Raw genomic sequence first — 12,960 nt, 5'->3', positions numbered from 1 at the left:
CATGTTTCGAGGTAACGAGTGTAGGACTGAATGGACTGCCGATGATTGAAACTTGCCTTGCTCATGCTTAATTTAATCTCGAGATGTTGCCTCCGACTATGCTACTATATAATACAATGTTCTAGTATTTACGCACTAGTAAGGATTAGTCGATTGTCATATGATGTTCAAAAGAAATACTTCTATTTGGCACAATATTAGATAACATATGGACAATAGTACAAGGATTTTATGGAAATCGAACCATAAAGGCTGAGTATAGGACATAGATTGGGAACTCTTGTTCCTTCAACCCTAATCAAGCCATGTTGGTCAAATGGCCATTTGATGTACAACCAAGACGTCTGGTAAATATACACGCGAAGGAGAGCTCTTTAACCCTTGAGCGTCGCCTCGTATCTGTGGTTGAGTTGGTTAGCAGACAAACATAGAAGGGTGCTGATAGGGATATATATAACGAACCTCTTCCCTCTGAATGCCCATAACCCCCAGTTTCCGCAAGAAACATCATGAGGGTCTAAGTCATTAAGGTCCCACCTCAGACTGCGAAAGATGTTTTCGCCTGGTTCCAACAAGATATCAAATTCACCTGCACATTTCTCATGGACCCAATTGATATCCCTCTCCATATCCCACTGCGTATAGCCAGTGCTGATAATCGGGACCTTTGTCTCTAGTAGTTGTGGTAGCGTTTCTTCCCATTCATGGGAGCTGGCCGGGTGTCCGAGACCAGGGTGGAAGAGCATGATGCAATCTAAATATGGATCGAACGGCTGGAAATATTGTGCTTTGTACATTGTGTGGAAGTAGTCGACGTACGTTGTAATCTTCATCTGCCCGCCAAGTCTATCTTCCACGATCCCTCCGAACGGGTTCTCAGCCGTCCGTTCAGGAAGTGGGAACTCAGCGTCTCGGTTGGCCATGCTCTCTGGTCCAATAAAAACTAAATGGATGAGGGATCGTGGGAAGATGTAACTGAGCTGAAGCCAGACTTCACGAGGCAGAGAAGATTCGGCACGTGCCCCCAGAATGAATATCCTAATCGGTGGGGCCTTCAAGCGCAATCCTTGAATATCAACTCCTTCTCCAGTCTTAGGAGGGTGTAGAGTGTATCGAAGCGCTGAATGGACAGGGTCAGTAGGTGGGTTCATTCGTATTGATCTAGGATAACTTACCGCTCACGCTCTTGAGCCCCTCGACTGTAAGTCTACCACCTTTCCGAACGCTGTAAGGGCTCAGCTCGTGCAAGACACTTCCAATAGTAAGAGGGTAAGTGAGCATCCTAGTCACTTGTCGCATACTCCGATCATGGTTGATCGCATCGAACTCTCGCGTATACAAAAATGTGTCCCAGTTCGTCATGTTGATGACGAAGTTATCATCTTGAAGACCTGGATAAGAAAACTCGGGGAAAAACCGACCAGAGTGGAGATCGTGATCATCCTCGTTTATCTGTCTGATGGTCTCACAGATCTCCAAATGTGCCTCAAAATCATCCATCCAGTGGCCTTCTGAGCAATAGATTGGGACACCACAGTCAGGGCATTCAAAATGTGAATGGGCTGGGGGACTCGTGCTTTGCTGGCCCTTTCGCGACTCGGGGTCATGTGGGGAGACTGGTGCACGGGTCTGTTGGTGACTAGGGTGAGGGCAAAAGGCATTTTGTTTGATAAACGCAGCACGTTGCCGAATCGAAGGTGAAGGCGACCGAGAAAATGGATGGAACAAGTTGTTTGGTTGCAGCAAAGCACGCGTTTCTGGCGAGTAAGTCGACGTGGCGGACGTGGCTCGCTGCACACATTGCGGAAAGTTGTGTGATATAGCATTGGAATTAAAGGACAAAGGCGTAGTGGCCCGCTTGATATGGCCTTGGAGACTTTTGGATGTGAAGCGACTGTCACTTCGTGAACCAAAGCTTCGCACGAGGGAGACCGATGGCCTGTATGTCCGCCTTGGGTTATATGCCGTCTGCAATCGAATCATAGGGCCATGAGCCGCAACATTTCGCCGGAGCACCTGTAGACAACGTCCACAGGTATATTCGCCAGTCATTGTGATGGTTGCTAGAAGACGACCCAAGTAGCAATCATCTGCTGATGCGGAGAGTTGGCAATTGTTCTTTCTGAGGAACGATCCCGCATTGGCACGTGATCAAAGGGTCATGAAATCCAAATTAGATCCATATTACTGAGGGCCTTTGGGTGAATTTCTATAACTTTGTGCCCATTATTAATTACTGATGATCATATGATCCCACTCGAGTAAAATCTTTGTACCCAAATAAAATCACGAAACAAGGCTGTGACACATTGAAAGACTACTAGAACTGCTTGTAGGATTGAACCCAAAACCACCGAAGTGCGGCATAGATATCATCCTCAGAAGATGTCCTCACATATACTCCAGTCCTGTGCTTCCCTGGCAGCCCAATACTTCCCATTGTGCGCCCAATACTCTTCACTAGTAATTGGGCACTTTTTCCGAATGAAGAACTTTGGCTGATACTCTTCTCCTTTTGTCTCTCTCTCTCTTCGTTTGGCTCGTTGCTTTTCTTCAACTCGATGCTTTTCGTTAGCGGCAATATCGTATTCTCCCTCCTCCATTGCACGTTGATCGGGCCGAAGTCGGGTGTCAGTTGGGGGGAGATACTGTTTCAGATCTTCCGGAAGGGCATTCAACGTGATAACGAAAGGCGTTAAGTTGAACGGGATACCACTTGGGCGGGAGTGGCATTGCCATACCAAAAACGCCTTAGACGACTCCGGATCTTGACTGGATACGTCCATCTCATATCCAGGAGTATGGCGAGCAAAAATCTTGTCGTTCCAACGGCCACCAATGCTCCATTTCGGGGATCCGTCCTTGTCTACGATCTTACCGGCCACCTGATAGGCAGACGAGGCTTTCCAGCCCCTTGGCTTGAAATCAAGATAGCAGGCCTCACCGGTCGTCCAGTTCTTGATCTCCATTAACCCATAGTTGTCAACTGTCGGGTTACCAGTAATAATGCCAATGACAGACGAGGTGACTTTTTTCCACGTGTAGAGCTCTTCGCCACCCGAAGCAGGGCGTAGCTTCAGGAACCAGGTTCCAAGAAGGTTGATATCAAAGGATTTCCCGTAGAACTTGGACTTAAGAGCTGATTCACCCTATTGAAACTCTTGTCAGTGTGGTGACATATCACTTTCATCCTATGGCTTGACCCTTACATAATAATCCCACTTTGGCGATTCCGCCCAGGCAGCACCAATTGGCGGGTGGTGGCTGACTTGCTCAACGAAGAACCGGTAGCCTTTATCGGGCCTGACATACTCGAATGTCTCCCCCAGAAGAGGGTTGAACGGTTTGGCAACACGGCCTATTGTCGAGGCATACTCACTCGCCGCATAGGCAGCGACGTACACCATGCGTTCCATTGAATCAGATCGATCAGCAGCCACATCAAGAAGATCCGCATACTCCAGGTCTTCAGCCACACGTTGTAGTAAAGACGTGGGTTCGTTGAAGGAAACCGGCAGAGTCATTTTGGTCATGTCTTTTCCAATCATCGATTTCAAAATACCCTAAGATGATGATGATAATAAGTAAAACGTCGCCTGTTGCTTACTAGCTTGGTAGTGGTTAAATATCACTCACCCACAAGGATATTTTTGGCCGATTATCATAATCCATCTTCAATTTCGTTCGGATGGGTTCCTCATATCCTTTGAACGATGGTGCTATTTCCAGCCGTTTTATGGCCCTCAACTCGGTTCTTTCTCCCACCGATTTTTCCTTTTCGGTACTTGCTTCTGTATGTGCTAAGTTCTCCACTTCGATTTCCCCGGAGTCAATCGCATCAAAGAATTCGTCCTCGTTATCCGATGCTGAATCACACAGATCACTGATCTGAGAAAGAGTCGACTTCTTACGACGAAGTGGTCGCCCTGCTTCTTGCTCGTCAGCCTGAGAAAGACTCTCAGCTCCTGAAGCATGTGCCTCTATCCGCTCGTCAGTCCCGTCATCTTCTTCGCCTGTAGATGCCATGCGAGATGGCGCTTTACCGACAGCACAACTAGTGGCTGCTGACGAGACCTCTAAGACTTCCTTGAGGGCACGCTTCGTACGTCGGCGCTTCTCCTCAGACTCTCCCATCTTTGATTGTAGCTCTTCATGTTCCTGTGCAACTCGTGCCATGCTTTCTTCCCACATCTTACGGAGATGTGCTTCCCTATTCAATCGATACTGCCAGTAGGCATCGCGATCCCGGGATATCTTGAGGAGATTTTGCACTAGCCCCTGGAGACTACTCACGGCTGCTCCATAAGCAGCTAGAGCTTGATCAACTGCCGAGTCCGCGAGCGACAAGTTTGGGTTTCTCGACTTCTCAGTTTGCAGTGAGGACGCTACACTTGCGAGGATATCAAGTTGAAGATTTGCAGACTGCGCAGTGATATTCAAAGCGTCTTTATCAGCCATTGGCACCTCCCGGCTGGACGCATAATCACCATAATCATCATCATCACCCTCGCCTTCGGGCACAGTGGTTACATGGCTGGCCACCCGATTTACCTCATTTTGCAGAACACCCTGGTCGTATGATCCTTGGAAAGAGCCTTCCTCATCTGCGGGTATGCTCTCCAGTGTTGTGCGAGACGCCTGCGCGCTATGTCTCGTGACACTATTACCTGGAACACCTAGAGATGGAGCAGTAAGGCCCTTACCGCTAGACTTGGTAGCAGCGAGGCAGGGTGAATCGGATGAGCTATCAGCTGTTCGTCCCTCAATCTGTTCAATCTTGGCTTGACGGAGCACCTCGGCATGCCGAGATTGGCGTCTCTCTTCCTCTTTTGCCTCATCTTTTGCCCACTGTATAGCATTATTGAGAGTCCAGAACCAACGCTTTGCCTCGACAACATGATTAGCTTTAAGGTGGTATTTGACGGATGATTTGCCATGAATTTCAAATCGAGTCTTGTCTTGCGAGTCCATGTTGAGTTTAGCGATTTTCATATTAATAGCACCACGACATGCAGACCCGGCATCATCTGATCAAAATAAGTTAGACACCAATGATGGTTGTAACAATTTGGGGCATCTCTCGTTGCTTACCTTGATGCTTATAATAGCTAAGAACGCCGTCTTCGAGTACAAACCACCGCAGTTTATAACCACTAGTGTAGTTTGTCCATTTCTTCAAGTAACCCCTCATTTCGCGAGAATCCTTTCCCGCAAAAGGTGCCTCCCCTACACTGGCTCGGCCCAAAACGCCTTGACCCGAATTGGTCCCAAGAATGGCCTTCTCTTGGATGCCGCGCTGAGCAATAACAGCAGCGGGAGACTTTTTGACTATTGCACGTGTCCTGTCGTCCTTTGTGACATCCTGTGGCAATTTACCCTTTTTGTCGCGGCGGAAGGGATCTGCCCCATGCATCAGTAATAACTGGATGAGTTTCGTATCTTTCCTCCTGGCACCCTCATGCAGCAGGGTGCCGCCAGACTGAACCGTAGCAGTATCAGTGACCAGGTCCAAACTATTGATATCCATTATTCCTTCAACCCGTGGCTCTTCCAGTACCTTCTCTAGCTGTTCATAGTCACCTTTGGAGATGAGTGACTGGATTTCTTGGGACTTGCCGTCAATGAAGAGCGATCGTGCAAGCTGGAGTTGTTGAAAGATCTCCGGGGTGCGGGCAACATCTAGAGCTGTTTGGCCACGGTAGTTGACAACTGAGTCATTGAGAGGAGGACGATTCAGTAGCTCACGAACTAATGATCCTCTTCCGAGCTGGGCGGCGAGGTGGAGTGGTGTATTACCATCTCTATCACGCGCGTTGATATCGAGTTCATAGCCGCTAGAAAGAATATATTCAACAACTTGTGGTTCGGCGCATTGGATCGCTAAATGGAGCATAGTCGTTCCGGAGAGACTGTTTGCTCCCTGAGGATCTTTAGTCTCTTTGATAGCTTTTGATATCGCGGTTGTATCCCCACTCCGCAGGATCTCAAAAAGTCTAAATGTCCTTACAGACTGGTCTAGCGACATACTAATGCTGTCTGCAGTTGTAAATGCAGCCAGCTTCTCGATATGATCACCGCTTTGATTGGAGCGTACCTGCTCCAAAGCGTTTTCGTCCGACATAAGGGGAGCGTTTACTTCTTGACGGGACTGTCGATGGGTTGAGCTTTGAGTAACAGCTAGAGCAGATAAATGTGGCGTATCGTTTATTGGAGCGGAGGTAACAGATTCGGGCGAACCACTATCGTGGCCAGGCGTCCCCTCGTGGTCGTCTCTCGATTTATCACGGTGCAGAATTGCAAGCGCCAAGGCACTTCTGGAGCGTTTATGCCTAAGGGATTTGGGCAACACGAATTAGTAAAATACCCAAAGGGTCTAAAAGGTCTGCGAGCCACTCCTTGAATCGCGAAGGCGATGAAAAACGCCAGGTTCAAGTGTCAAATGATCTGAACGATAAATGACTACTAGGCTATCTGAAGCCAAGGACTCCAAGTATGCCTACAGCAACACACGGCCTCGACATATGATCCATGAAACCAAGGTCGTTTACTTCAAGAAGCCGCAGCGGAACTTACCCTGCACCCTTCTCCGTCATCGCTTTCTCGCCACGAGCGACACTTTAAATCTCCCCAAGTATTGCGGGGAAAGATGCATAGAAAGAGAGGTGACAGCTGAGGAAAGGCGTGGGGTTGTTAATTTAGGAAGTCACGAACTATCGCTAGAATGTTGATTGGTGAGGTCAAACTTTCATTCAACTCGTGGGAGCGTGATGATCGTCGCAAAGGGCCCCAAATTAACAGCAGGTTTTGTTATCCCGCGCCTTGGCGAGAAGACAGACGGTGGGATCTCTTCCAGCCAAAAACATTAATTATATTGCCACTCCCATAGGACGCCAAAGATGACGGCTGCCGGCTCTAGGCTTCCACTTGGGAGTCAAATGTAGGATCGGAAGGCAACGAAGATGAAGAAGCGGTAGCTCGGTGATGGGGAAAACAGGGTAAGAAGCTATGAAAGCTGTCACATGCATCTATTCAGAGAAAGCTAACAGGCTCATTGCCATGTGCAAATTATGGTTGCATGTGTAATTATAATGTACGATTATCCAAAAAATCTAAACTCGGCGTCTAAATAGATACAATATACAGCGTCAAAGGACAAAAACTTCGTCATTTCGTCACTCCGCTCACCAAGACAATGACACTACCAAGTTGTCGCTTCAAATCTTCCTTATCAACATCATGTGTATCCTCAACCTCACCCCACATATCTGTTTGCCACTTTACCTCCAAACTGGACGCTTCGGCTGCTTCTTCGATACCGAATTTCTTCTGATTCGGTCGTTGTACGTGGCGTAAATTTTCACTCCACTCCGATACCAGCCTCACAGCCACCAGTAGGCTCTTTGAAGCAAGAATACCCCTTTCGAGAGCAGCTAAATCGTGCGCTTGTAGGCCGAAAATCCATTGTTCAATAATATCATTAGTGGCTTGAGTTTGCGACACCGGCAGGATACTCTCAGAATCCAAAATGGGTCTAATCTCAATACCAGGCCACACCATGGTGCTTAAAAAAGAGATTATATTTTTCGCAACTCTCATCTGGGCCTCTCGGAGACTTTCTGGTCTCCGACCATGCTCGTCAACTTCCTCAATGCTGTAGTCATTCTTCTCTGGCACCCAACAAAGTAAGGTATCTGTCTCTAGATAGCGCATTGCAGTTTTCACAATTTGGCCTCTTGTAATCGTCTCGCCGTTCGCGTCTTCTCGGGCAATGTCCGCGGCTCGCGCAGCGAGAGAAGTTAGTGGAATCATATGATTTTTCAAAGCTTGCTGGGCTGAGGTCATGACATCCCATTCCAGAGCGATCAAATGCGCAAGGTGAGGCTTTGTTGGCGGAATATAGAGGACATCTTTTGCAGGGGTTCGAACAGGCCTGGTGTCTAACAGCACTTGGTAATCTCCTTCTGGAAGGCCACAAGGATGCAATCAGTCATATATTTACACATAGAACAGACTATAAAAAATACCTGGCTTCATCTTAACATCAACGCTCTTCCAGAACCTCTGTTTGAGAGTTGGAGGCTTTGCCGTTCGAGTGTGTAGCTCATTGCCATTTTGTTGTCTCGTGAGTTCATTGTACTCTGGAGCGACGGAGGGAGCCTTCGGAGGAGGGCCATGGGCTGTGACTGGATGAGCAATGGCGGCCTTCGGTGGGGAAAGGTGCAAAGAGCGCAACATCGCAACGTTGTGTCGCGTTGTGATCGAAAATATTCGCCGTGAAAAAGCCCCGGGGGCTTGAGAAAAACACAGCATCTTGTTTTCAACACCCCCTTTATGTACCAGGGAGGTAGCAGGAAAATTGCAATCTGCAATGCTTAGTAAACAGTTAATGTGCAACTATAGGTGCATGTATACTGTGCAGTACGTGAAAACAGGATACTACCAGGTGAGGCTTGTCCTAGTAGTACAGTATGTGCGTCGGGTTGCTACCTCAGGCACTAGTTGAAGCGGGTCCCTGTGCTGCTCGCCACTTCCGCCACACTTGAACTGGTGTACTCCGGAGGTAGTAGTACTCAATTTCTCTGGATTACATAGTCCACAGAGCCTACTATAAAATGGCCAGTACAGATTACAGATTAGGTGGTCAAGTTCTGGACGTTCTATATATGTATAGTGTGTGTGTGTGTGTGTGTATTATGGCAAACACAAACTCATAGTGGGTGTTTCTAGATATATCCCCTTAGCTTGTCCATCCACAAGTAACCTGGAATGTCGGTCGTGTTGAGCCTCTCAAAGTCAAACTTTATCATTACTAACTTGTAGCTTATTGCACGGTATAAAAATCAGTCAATCATCAATGGCGAAGGTTCAATTCATTAGAAATTACACCGAACGGTACTAATAACAAATGAACAAACCAAAGGCTCGCGAAAATTTCTTACTTCAGAAAGCCTCCCAAACTCCAACTCCGCTCTAACGAATGAAGAAAATGAGAAAAACAAGGGGTGTGGCACGAGTGGTAGGCGATCTCGCCCACGCCTTAGTAATTTACAAAAATATCTCCAGGTCGCCATTTTATTCTCCTTCTCTCTTTGTTTTATTGGGCATTCGGGGTAGGGAGTCAATAGGCCCATAGAAAGATAAAAAAAATATCTCTGTCCCATCTTGCGTTGTTGAGTCTGATCACTGCGGGTTCCTAGGTGTCTCGAAAGAAAAGGGGGGGAAGAGAAAGTTTAAAGGAAAGGGGAAGGCAGAAACAATAAAATATAAACACGTATAAAGAGAGAGCGACAGCAGAAGGGTTATTAAAAAGTGAAGCTGTGCTGCAGTATCATATAACGAGATATAATGCAATCAGATACCGAGGAAGAACCAAAGAGAAACCCGACAAGAGAGGTGGGTCAAAGAAGGTCGAGAACCTTGGAAGTTCTAAATCTTCCAGGTCTCATTTTGTTCAATCTCAAGTTGCATCGTTGTCATCGAGGCATTCCTTCGTAAGCATGAAAGAAAAGAGAAGTTAGATCATGGACAGAGCAACATTTTGGAAATGTCGCCATGACCTAGATGGGACATTGGTTGGATGGCTCTATCGAGTTATCGGTGGTATGCCTCGTTCGTCAGGTGATAATTGCAGAGCACATTCAATGGTGACAAGTTGGACGAGGTACCAATTCCCCATCAATCACTCATAGCCAGAATTATTGGGTGATGAACTTCGGGTAATAAGGTGACTTCGGACGGTCACTGCCTGTCCGCTTTTTCATACGCTCAGCGTCGTAATCGTCAGCACCATCTCTGCTACCCCATGTGGTCTGTGAGTACAGGGGAAATGCCCGTGTTAGCGAAATCTTCACATGATTATCCCGAGTGTGCCAAATGGGGACAAGAAACTTGGTACTAGGTATACACTCGCGGAGGCGGAAATGGACCAAAGAAAGAACAGAGGTGGGGCTAGAGGAAAATGGAAAAATCGAAGGAAGAGGCAACCAACGGCTGACCACACAAGTTAAACAGACCGTGACCCAAAATATGCACAAAACTAGGAGACCCGTGACCAACGCATATTTTGAGGCGGGGGTGAATGAGTGGTTTCAGATTGCTTGAGCAGAGAAGTGGCTAGAACCCAACTTCAAGCAGAAGGCTCCAAAACAGACCTTAGAGCTCTGCAACCTGCCTATTCTGCTGGAGATTCGAGAAACTAAAAAGGGAGGCTAATCTCAATTTGTAACTTACCACGTTGAGAGTCATGACTGCGTACATCTTTATTCCTCCGTGAAAATACCCAAAGAGGATAGACACAGGTAAGAGTAAGAAGTCAACGGGGTATCGGATATAATGCCCCAAAAGTTTGATGAATTTGCTAACAAACATCCATACCCCGAGGGTTTGCATTGCGAGTGCGTGTGAATCTTCCTCCCAAGAGGCCGTGGCTTTGTGGCACAGGAGGACGAGTAGCAAGTCGCCTAAGAGAGCCGGAGGTGACAAGGTGGTCAGATGGACAGCGTATGCGCTCCATGGCTGGCGACTGGTATCAAATTGTTAGCGTGTGACTTGGGGGAAGCTTTTTCTCCGTATGGTTTGCCAAATTCAGACATTGCACATATTGGCAAGTTACGTACGACTCTTGCAAATGATAAACTAGCCCCTTAAGGGACCCAGCTACCGCTGCCGGTTTGCTTACGCTGCCGTAATGCAAGGCTGCTGTAAAGCGTGCATCTATACTTGATCCGGTATATTCTCAAGTGGGCAGCATACCAGAACAGGAGGAAGAGCCGGGAGATGAGGAAGGGGTATATAATGAAGTACTTACTACCAGATATGCTTTTCATGGAACATACTAGTAAGGTTGCTCCTCCAATTGCTCCGAGACCATCGTGCGCATTGCTTCAAAAATTTGGGGTTATCTTCCAAGGTAGTCAGGACTTCAGCTTCGGGGTGGTACTGCATAAAGGTCTCCCAGCCATGTGACACCATCCAACGTGTAATGAAGTTATCGTCGTCGGCGTTCAGTTGATATCTGCCAAACCACCATTCCTCATTTGTGAAAGCATAAGTAAAGCCCTCGTCTTGCAAAATGTCCGTTCTATACGCCACAGTTCGCCCCGACATACAGGGAAGACCTCCATCAACATGCGTCGTGGCCGCGCAGTCAAAGTTTCTTCTCTCTAAGTAAAGAGCTCCTAAAAACCCCCAAATTCTCTGGGAGAATGTTGGTGCTGCAGCACGACGAAGCCTTTGGCAGGTCACTACACCTCCGTATCGCTCATCCTTCTCGAATGGTGCCAGAATCCATGGAAGTACTGTGTTTGGCCAACTCACATCATCATCAGCAAAGATAGTAATAGGCGTACGGACCTCTGGAATGGCCCTCGTCATCTGGCGGCGTTTATTAGGGTGCGTGACCGTAAAAAGCCGGATTCTCGACTTTGAAGCAGGCATCAAGCTCAACATTTTCTCGGCTCTCTTTCGATTTGCTTCGATGGTGACTAATAGGAGCTCATAAGGATGATTGTCAAGAATTGTTCTGATTGTCTCAACCAGCTCATCACCGCAGCCTCAAGAGTAGGAAGGATGACAGTCACATCTTGTGCGGTCAACCTCGGGTTCTCTGGTGGGAGAATGGGCTTGAAAGTCCAGAAAGATACAAGGTTCACAATCAGGCGAAGATAACGGTAAACACTGTGAACGATATGTTAGTTATTCAGCGTCTAAATTAGTGGTCTGTGTAAACAGTATTCTAGCGCAACAATAGAATAAGGAAAGGTCGAACTACTGACAAAAGAGCAATGAATACTCGCATATATGGAAATTCCATGGCGTCACAAAGACAGTGAGTAAACTCAGACTTGTTTTTTGAAACCAGCAGAGTTCATAAATTTTTTCATCACTTTTTTCTTCTTGTCCTGACAAATCTTTCTCCTGGCACACCTCGAATAGAGAGTTTTAGCCGTGCGCGAAGCCACAAAAATGACTAAAGCCGGAGGGTAAATGCGATCGACAGTTCGGCAATACTGCTACTACGGGATCAACTTCTAATTGCAGTGGGAATAGGAACAATGAAAGAAGTAGAACTGGGGGATTGGAAGGTCGTGTTCAGTAAGGGAAATTCAACGAATAAAAAAAGAATGGATGGTCCTCCCACGGGAGATGGAAGGTTAGAGTGAAGGGAAGTAGAGAAGGGGGGAGGGGGGAATGAATGAGGAAAAGAACTGGAGAGTTAGCAAATGTTCTTCCAACTAACAGATGCCCCTCGGTAGCTATATAGCTCTGGAAGGGGAATTCGTCTGGGCTAATTGGCTTTTCCAATGCAAAATATCAATACCTACAACACTGGGAAATTTTTATTTTGGTGCAGATGCCAGGGAAGGCACATGTTCAAGGCCGCATCCAGACAATCCATTGAGCCAATCCTCGAAAAGAAATAGAAAAAAGTTACGACTGTGCTCCAGTTCCTTTGTCATTTTGAGTGTCATGCAGGTGTATTTTTCCCTCGTGCGTCAGAGACCCTGGATCTAGATGAATTGATGGGATGCTGAGAGTGGAGAAGGGATTGGCGGCGGCCCATGCAGCTAAGGCACTACGGAGTATGCAGTGACATGGGCCAGAGAGTGGAGACAACTGGTGGTGTGTGTGTGGATATGATTCCTAAGCGCGATGAGGGTAGGATATTAGGGGGGCACTTTCCGGTTAGCAACAGTGTGATTGCTCTCGAATCGTCGAACACATACTGATTCTAAGGTAAGATATGAAATAAAAAAGAATAATGCACAACATATTATGATTCAATATCTGGTGTGTTTCTCCACCACATTCTTCACTTCTTCTACTACTCTTGAATAACGCCATCAATCATTTGCCTCAGGTAAAGTATACACTCAACCATAGCATTTAGCCGTACTTGTAGTACCTAGAACGGAACAAACGGTTCCATTATTGCTATCCATTCCTAAAATATCTCACTAA

General features: G+C 47.0%; 2 protein-coding genes across 2 annotated transcripts; both read right to left on the bottom strand.

Annotated features, from left to right (window-relative positions):
• Positions 1 to 187: 187 nt before the first annotated feature.
• ANOM_001793 (uncharacterized protein) lies at positions 188 to 8,310 on the bottom strand (the record flags this gene model as incomplete). Its single annotated transcript, XM_015547050.1, has 10 exons — positions 188 to 399; positions 463 to 1,120; positions 1,176 to 2,063; positions 2,396 to 3,149; positions 3,210 to 3,563; positions 3,637 to 5,027; positions 5,092 to 6,329; positions 6,574 to 6,599; positions 7,186 to 7,961; positions 8,025 to 8,310. 10 exons carry the CDS (start codon positions 8,308 to 8,310, stop codon positions 375 to 377), a joined length of 6,396 nt encoding a protein of 2,131 aa, XP_015411210.1. The 3' UTR covers positions 188 to 374.
• A 1,385-nt stretch (positions 8,311 to 9,695) lies between these two features.
• Positions 9,696 to 11,448, bottom strand: ANOM_001792 (glycosyltransferase family 2 protein; the record flags this gene model as incomplete). Its single annotated transcript, XM_015547049.1, has 3 exons — positions 9,696 to 9,809; positions 10,231 to 10,522; positions 10,808 to 11,448. The coding sequence occupies 3 exons, from the start codon at positions 11,446 to 11,448 to the stop codon at positions 9,696 to 9,698; spliced, it is 1,047 nt and encodes a 348-aa protein (XP_015411209.1).
• Between the last annotated feature and the right edge of the window lie 1,512 nt (positions 11,449 to 12,960).

The sequence above is a fragment of the Aspergillus nomiae genome, assembly GCF_001204775.2.
Source record: "Aspergillus nomiae NRRL 13137 chromosome Unknown contig00016, whole genome shotgun sequence".
Classification (NCBI taxonomy): Eukaryota; Fungi; Ascomycota; class Eurotiomycetes; order Eurotiales; family Aspergillaceae; genus Aspergillus; species Aspergillus nomiae.
This window is presented reverse-complemented; position numbering and strand designations above follow the sequence as displayed.